This window comes from Pelobates fuscus, chromosome 5 (assembly GCF_036172605.1).
Source record: "Pelobates fuscus isolate aPelFus1 chromosome 5, aPelFus1.pri, whole genome shotgun sequence".
In the NCBI taxonomy this organism is placed as follows: domain Eukaryota; kingdom Metazoa; phylum Chordata; class Amphibia; order Anura; family Pelobatidae; genus Pelobates; species Pelobates fuscus.
This window is the reverse complement of record NC_086321.1, coordinates 95,157,073-95,166,129: the sequence shown is the minus strand read 5'-3', so window position 1 is coordinate 95,166,129 and position 9,057 is coordinate 95,157,073. Positions and strand designations below refer to the sequence as shown.

At 35.3% G+C, this 9,057-nt stretch overlaps 1 protein-coding gene across 1 annotated transcript in view; it reads left to right on the top strand.

The window, feature by feature from the left end:
- The first annotated feature begins 293 nt into the window (after positions 1-293).
- Positions 294-9,057, top strand: part of ADAMTS6 (ADAM metallopeptidase with thrombospondin type 1 motif 6) — a 249,235-nt gene continuing 240,471 nt past the window's right edge. Inside the window, exons 1-2 of the mRNA XM_063454066.1 lie at positions 294-402; positions 1,123-1,490. Coding sequence (XP_063310136.1) covers positions 306-402; positions 1,123-1,490 — 465 coding nt within the window. The 5' untranslated portion in view covers positions 294-305. The remainder of the gene's footprint in view (positions 403-1,122; positions 1,491-9,057) is intronic.

The following is a 9,057-nucleotide window of genomic DNA, read 5'->3' as shown; positions in this document are numbered from 1 at the left end:
ATATTCTTTATTTCTGTCTGCTTAGAGAAAATGAAAGTGGACAACCGGGAAAGGACAAAGTTCAAGAGAAGATCATATGTTAAAAAATAGAATTGTATAAAAAACAAAAACACAAATATTGAAAAACAAGCAATAAATACCCCACTGTCAAATATTTTAGTTATCGGTGTGGAAGAAAGGCATTATACATGGACCTGTTATGGTTCCATTCTGGAACAGAACATATATTCTAGTACAGAGATAACCTCAAAAGAATAAAACAAGGAACAACAACAAAAAGTGTTCACATTTTTTTCTTACAAATTATGGAAATATTGTGGAAGACGTTGATCTGGATTTTGGGCCTTGCTATGGCTTCATCTGAATTTCACAGGGACAGCAGGCTTACATATAGTTCTCAAGGTAGGGTTCCAATATTAGATCTACTATATTGCTAGATGTTGTGAAAATACATTAGTGAATATTACCATTGTAAGTTTAAATAATGTTTGTTTTACCATTCCAAGTAGTGCAAAAGAAAAACAAACTTTGATTTAATGTGACGATGACGACTGCATAGAAATTACATAGTTACTTAGTAGTCTAGGTTAAAAAAATACTCCCAGAAGTGTTGCCATTTTGATATTTTAATTTTTTTGGTGCATTTTCCATGGTAAATTGTATTTTGTTCTGTAATACACTTAACAAAGACATACATAGTAACATAGTTACAGAGACTGAAAAGAGACCTACATTACATTGTTTTTTTAAACATAATTTTATATATTCATTAGAAGTTGAATAATTGTTTCATAAAATAACAAATCCTCAGAAGAGTTCATCTTGGATTTATTTTCTTCTAATTAGCTAGCCTTAGCAATAACCAGTTATTTAGAGTATAATTATTACATGGTCACATGTTTAAATGTATCAGTATCATATTGACTGTCTTCTTCCCTTACGGGCTTAAAAATTCTAAAGTTATTTTGTTTGTGTTGCATAATTGATCTGTCAAGTAACTGGTTACCTTGGTATTGTCCACAAAATGTTTCAGTATGGTACCTTAGTATGTACTACTTCCTCTTACTTTTCTTTTCCTTTGCATGATATCTTTCTGAACCCAACTGGCTTGTGATTACAAAGGGGAATTCCTGTCTTACCTTGAACACTACCAACTGACGGTTCCAATAAGAGTTGATCACAACGGAGCATTCGTCAGCTTTACTGTGAAGAATGACAAACACTCACGAAGGAGGAAAAGGAGTATGAACTCTAAAGACCAAGAACAGGAAGCTTCTAAATTATTTTTTAAAATTTCTGCCTATGGCAAGCACTTTCATCTAAACCTGACTCTGAACACAGATTTAGTCTCCAAACACTTTACAGTAGAATACTGGGGAAAGGATGGGCCTGAATGGAGACACGATAACATCGAGAACTGTCACTACATAGGATACTTACAGGACCAAAACACAACAACTAAAGTGGCTCTGAGTAACTGCAATGGTTTGGTGAGTACAATTATCTCTTTATCAATATTTGCTTATAAAGTTTACCTGAACTAAACTTCTTTGGTAGCCAATAAATATAATCCTCTGTCTATCAAATACATGTAAAGTTAGTAGCCATGACCACATATAGTCATATAGTCTACTACATTCCACCAAATGTAACCTCACTGTGTTAGTGTCCCACTGAAGACTGTTGAATAACTAACCATGCAAGTGGAGGAAATGGATAGCAAAAGAAATAAAATACAACAAAAGGGTAAGTCTATGTAGAAGGATGTTGTGGAGAACTGGTGTTCAGAAAAAAACATTATAAATGAGACCATAGATATGAAATGACAAAAAACGTCTGGTGCTCCAAGAAGTTGAAGGAACTACAATAAAGGAACGCCAAAGAGAATAACGCTCTAACATATACATTGCACCTAACCTGTAGGTTCCTCAAGTGTCTATTAAATTAGAGAGGAATGAAAAAATGGTAAATTATTTCAGGCGTTTGATAGGACTGAACACATTCAGTAGTTATATGAGCAATGAAGGCGTAGTGTAAGCGCACTTATTAAAGACCACCCTTCCTTGAGTTGCTTGCTGCCTGTGAATCCAAAACCTTTGCTGTCTAAAGCTGTTGCAGCCATCCTTGGCGAGTTGGAATTCTGTGAGAGATGCATGGATTTTCATGCTGCCACTTGTTACTGCATGGCTGCAGTGGTTGTAGCTAGTCTTTTCCTTGTGCTGTGATGGTGGAGGCTAAGATGCTGCAGGTCCAGGTAATTGTTGGTCCCTTAAGGGGAGAATAAGCAAAGAATACATGACTAAATTATCTTGGTAACTGATGTGATATGTTATATCTTCAGACTCTCTTATATAAATTATCAGTACCTGAACGTACCGTGCTACAGCATGTAGTCTACACCAAAGCTTTACAGTAGTACTTTACAGTAGTAAAGTAGTAACTAATTCTACCATTCTGATACATGTGAAGAAATATTAAAAGGCATAATGAAACTTGACTATGACCCGACTACTACATTAAACAATATACTCACGACTAGAGAGCAAAATAAAAGACGATCAAGAGATCCTAAATGGTCAGCTATCATATGATCGGAAGGAGAAAGTTTTAAAGGATTTGTAGATATATTAAGGTGTTTGGGAAGAGATAAATGTACTGATGGTGAAATTTATTATATAACTATATATGCTGACTTTGAAGACACATAGATGAATTGTAGTGATAGCAAGATCATTAAAAAAGAATAGCTCATAGACGGCAATAAATCTTCTTCTAAAGCCATTAGAATACAATTAAAAGCAGGTATAGAAGCAGAAAGACTACAACATCAAATAGTGTGGAGATACACGTTTGTGTCCTACAGTTTCACTTTCATATAAGTTTGAGGCTAGAAATTATTCACTTGTTCTCCAAACAAACCATTTTAAAGAGTGATAAATATGAACACATTGTAATTTTTCTACCTACAAAGGATAACAAGCAAAATATGTATCATGTATTAAAGACTAAATATATAGAAACTCAGATCTGTGCTACTTTTGCACCATTTTTAATGTCTCTCTGGTATTGGATTCCAGCTATGGAGAATTTTCCATAATCTATTAATATAAAATATATTCTGCCATATGTATTAATTGCATGCCCCAGATTTGGTACACAGTCCCTGTTTCAAAGGCCTATTCTGCCGTCATGGGTTTGTTCCCAGGCGTCTCTTTTCTGGGGACCACATGATAGCCAAAATGGCTGTGAGTGACCTAGCGTGCACACTTGCCATGCTGAAATATAGCCCATGTTCAGGAAGCACGTTCACTTTCCTGTGGGTTCCTCCCCTTTTATTGTAGGGTTCATTGATATCTCCTTTTTGTCACCCGACCAACCTCCAATCCCGGCTCCATAAATCTCAGTAGTAAGCAGTTTGTAACATAATATATACATATAGATAATTATGACTATTCACGCAAATACTTATGACTATTCACAGAAATCTAGAAAGCTTGTTTTAGGACTAATTCCATTATTTTTTTTTTATATCCATGCAATTATTATTATGGTTACATAGTGCTATGGTAAAAGGAAAAGCAATGTAGTGGAGAGAAAGCACGTTTTACAATGATGGACAGTTATAATCTCTCTCATAATATAGAACATGTGCACCATTAAAATATTTTAAATGCTATAGATGCACACCTTAAAATGTCATAGTCCGACTAAATATAGAATGTCAATAAGGGTCATGGTTGTTAGTGCAAATAAAAAAAAAAAAAATCAGAATCTAATTAACATATGTTACACTATCAAAAGCTAATGGTTGAAAAGAGCTCAAGAAACAATGACTATGTTACAGTTTTACTAGCTTTTATCATAAGTGCTTGTATTCCAACAACCATTACTAATTGCTCACGTGCATGTAAAAATAAAATGTCACACTCACCACCCATCGCTTGGAATTCAATTATCCACATCCCGCAGCTAGTGTGCAGATGCCAGTCATCCATAATTTTAGAACTGATGCTTAGTATTTTAACATTAGTAACCAATTACCAGACCTCAGAACATATTTAGAATTCCTGCTGTGTAATACATTTAAACCTGTTGGTCAGATAGCTATTATTGTCATTTACCAAGCTCTCTACAGTCAAACTTTTTTATCCACCACTTTTCAAAATTTCAGTATGCAGTTTCAATGCAGAACTAAAACGTATTGACGTCTTGCAACCGTCTTTAGATATCAGCCATGCTAATTCATTACAAATTGAGTGCAAACATGCAGACTTTGCGTATAGTGTTCACACCTTAAACACGTATGCTTTTTATGCAATGTGAGCACAAATAAATAGTTCTTAAAATCAGTCAATCAGCTTGAACAGTTCATGGGTTGCCACGTTTAGAATTTTGCACCAATTTTTCCCATCACTTAATAAACAGCCATTTCTTTAACTCAGCACTCACATTACCCCAATACTAACTTTAGATCTTGCTTCCTAATACTCTTGCCAATTACTCTGATTTATGATCAGTGCTTACAAGTCAGCTATTCACACCTTACATCCACTAATTAGATGTCACACCCATACACTCTAACCAGAACTCACACATCAATGTTATATAATTAGTACGCAATTGCCAGTTTGTTTCCAGTGCTTATAGACTTCCATTATAGTGGAATTGCCCCTTCTTTACACCAATGAATAAAACATTAAAAATCACCTATAACTAGTGTTCATTTTTTTTTCACAAGATACTCTGTTTTCTTTTAAAAACTATTTTAAAGATTTTGCATAGTGCGTCATAATTAAGTTCAGTCCATGCACAATCAGAGCACACATTGCAATCGAGAATGTATGCCTTCGCCGTGCAGACTGCCTGGTGCAAAGGACAGATATCATAAGCATTAGTGACAAAGAGCTAACATGACAGTGCCAGCAGCGGATCTACCACCGGTGCAGTCAATGCAGCTGCACCCGGGCCACTCGTTTGGGCGCAGCCATCACCTGGGTATTGCTAAACAGGTGCCCCGTTATACGTCCTAAATGGATAAAGAGGGACAATTTAAATTTAGGTGGGTGAGGGAAGGGGTGGGGCAGGGGTGGGGCTGTTCTGAAACATTTTAGGTGATGTACTAATAACAATTTATGCAACTAAAATGGAATTTAGAACAATATGTCTTATTAACACAGACTGATTTTTTAAAGACCCATTACTGTGAGTATTATTGCTGTGGAGCTCTGTTATACACTCAGACACACTAACATTATGAAGATCCTAGAAAAGAGTGACAATAGCACATAAAAGAGGGACAGATGGATTGGGGCCAAAAATAGGCACACTTGGGAGGTATGGTATGTGCAGCCGATGAATGATTTTTTTCATCCTGGTTCTCACGTCACCTGGGACGCTCTGCAAACAGTAAACTTCATTACATTTGAAATTAGCACTCGGACTGTACTTCTAGTTTAACCTTTGGCAACATAAGTGTATCTTTTGGATCAAAACAGAATAACGCTTGAAAACCTTGAACTTGATAGTCTTATTTCAAACTGTGATAATATGTAACTATGTACAGGGCCAGATATGCCTTTTACCAAAATAGAGAACTTCTTTTGGGCGCCTCCCCTACCTATTTTTACCTTTTTAATATAAAAAAAAAATTGCGAAGGCAAAGTAACAGATAGAATTGATTGCTCTCTTGTGCCTCCTTGAAATCATGGAGAAAGCACCAGGGAACATCATTTTTTTGGAGGTGGATTTTTTTTTTGATGCCTAAGAATTCTGTGTTTACAAGTGCCTTATATGTAACTCCAGCCCTGACAGTAATGGTAAGAATGCAATATCTGGTTATTCTGTATAATCGGCTGCTCATGATTTAATTAGAAAACAGTCCTATAAAACACTTTTAAACACTGCAACAAGTCATTTCAAATATTAAACATATTTAATGTATAGGCCTTGAGTAACTTTACTACTTAAAAAGTCCATGGTACTCAGCTTGCCAAAGACCCTGACAGGTCAAAACGTTACTGAGTCCACCATGGTGGTATAAAAACCTGACTTCCTGATACTTTTTGTTGTGGTTAAAATTATTTTTATTTTCTATTATATTACAATGGCTAGTACGACCAGGTGATGGGATATTAGGCAGCTACTTGTAACTGTCTATGAAAATATTATAAAAAAATATACATTTGACAAGTCTAAAATAATGATTGATATCTGCATAAGGTTGTTGGCATTTCAGACTGAGGTCATCATTTCAGAACTGGTTGGCATTTCAGAAGTGAGTAGAGATTTCTGTAAATGCTAACTCAGGGTGAATGTAAAGTGGTAAAACTTGTGTTGTTAAACTCTGGTACATGGCTTGGGTGATAATTACATATTACACATGTGTGAGGTTTGAGTGTCATGGATAGAAATAGTGTAGTTCATTAGTTGCCTAAATGTGCCATGAATTGGTCTAGAAAAACAGTGGGTAGTCATGTCTGTTGGCTGAGTGAGTTATATAATTAAGCTATAAGTATTGAGTGTTTCAAGAAGAGGTATGATGGATTTGGAAAAACCAAGGGTGTGTGGAAAATTTTAAATAGGATAAACAGAGAGGTTTTCCTCACACACTGAAAAAGAAAATAAAAAGCCAATGTTGTATACAAGATAATAATATAATGCATCAAAGCAATAAACCCACTCAAAAAACAGGTGAATGAACCAAGCAGTGAACTACAAAAATGCAATAGTAGCTCACGCTACATAGACTAGATCTATACAATCTATTATCAACAGTAAAATGTGTAAAAATGTATATAATAAAAATTAACACAATCGCGTATACGGAAAAGAACCTTCCTTTGAAGATGTTTGCTAAGCCAACAGAGTCCGAGGAAACTGCTGGTGATTTGGGTCAGTTTGGAGATATTCAATGCTTACCTCTGTGGCACTGACGTAGTGGTTTCATACCATAGACACTGCTATACCATTGGATTTATTTTACTAACCACACCTTTTCTGGAGGACACTGGAGGCACTTGTTTTTAGCTATTCAGCCTACGTTGGCTATGTACATCACTACCCCTCAATAGGGCTGAGCTCAAACCAGTTTGAGATTCTCTCTTGAGTTCAACATAGTTCTCCAGGGTATGGTTCTGACTGTAGTGGTTTATTACATTTTGCTATCATTGTAACACAGTATTATAAATTGGTACATTGTGGCATTTGTGTGTCCACTTAGTTATTTTTGTGGCCTTTTGATTGTTTACATGTTTTAATGATATACATGTTTACACATTTTACTGTTGATAATAAATTGTATAGATATGTGTATGAACAAAAATGGGATACAGCTGAATAACTAGAAAAAAAAGAATACATAGCACATAGTGAAGTACATTAACAATAATTGGATTTAACCCACAAAGATTGCACTCACGAAATGGTGTAGGGTAATGCGCCTTTAAGCCCACAATGGGCTGAAATGGTATTTGCCTTCCATGGGTAGGTTGCTCTGTCTTTCACAGGAATGGAAGAATGCCAATTGAAATGTAAAAAAATGATTTATTCAAAAGGCAGTAAATAGCCTTGAAGAATCAATCGATAAAATTTAAAAATAACTGCAATCTAACGCGTTTCGTCCATACAACTTGGACTTCATCAGAGACAATTCTGCAGTTTAAACAATCACATAAAATACAAAGCAAGCTGCAGAATTTTCTCTGATGAAGTCCAAGTTGTATGAACGAAACACGTTAGATTGCAGTTATTTTTAAATTTTATCGATTGATTCTTATTCTAGGTCTTCCACCTAATTACAACCCCCCTCTCTTTATTTTTGCTACCTGATTTCTTTTCTAACTGAACTGTGTTATTACTGTACATACATTTAATATGGCTGTCTTATTTTTTGGATTTACTTTAATATTGTTCATCTTGCTTGTACAAATTGTACCATTGTGCTGTAGGGAAAGAAACACCATAAAAATCACATTAACAGAAACAAATAAAAACCTAAGATAAAATCAGAAAAGAATGTTGTAAAAAAAAAAAAAGATGTGAGCCATTATTTTATCCATTGTTTAACAATGGTAGCTACACTACTTAGTTTAGATTTAAGATTTCTAGTAACATGGATTAACACTCGGATCAGATTAAAATTTGCTGTTGTTCTTTCTTTTTACGGCTTAAAGTGAAGAAAGCAACCTAAAATAAATGCTTATTAATCTGTTCTTTAAGACTTTAATCACACCTGAAAGGTAGCTCTTATTAGTAACACAGTAGCTGCATTAAACGCAAGCTGTGATTCCATAACCCCTTGAAATTAAAAAGGTTATGGCCATGAAATGATGGTAATATCTGTGATTTCTCATTCAGAATACAATAACCTACAATATCTTACACACAGAATACATATATATGTAGATGTACCTTTGATGGAACACTCCAAGGACCATAACAACTACAGATCGTTGTAGTAGTGGTTTTGGTGCCAGTATTACCTTTTAAGGAGTCAAACTGTTTTAGAACGGGCTGACTTCTTACATGAGGTCAGTTGGGCACCACAACACACCTCCAGTTCATCTTATGTAGAATGAGAAGCTTTCTTTCTAAGCTATGGCCATCAGTGCATGGCTTATCCCATTGACTGAGATATTCCAGCTCTCCTGAAGGCTCTCTGCCCCAAACTGTTTGTAAATTATATAACTACTTAACTTGAGAGGGCGCAAGGGCCCGTCTGCTGTTCTGGTTATGGTCCCTGGAGTTTTTCTTTAAAGTAATAAAATTAAACATCAAAACAGCTTTAGGTTAATAAAGCAGTTTATGTGTATAGATCATGTCCCGGTAGTCTCACTGCTCAGTTCTCTGCCATTTAGGAGTTAAATCACTTTTTTGTTTCTGTTTATACTGCCTTAGATATACCTCCCCTGGCTTTGACTGACAGCCTGCATAAAAAAAAAAAACTGTTTTATTGTCCATCAGATGTTTAAATGTCTTTATCTCCCACTTTGTTAATTGAACTTGTTGATCACACACTGGAAGTACCTATAAGCTCTATAAGGCAATTAATAGACCAAA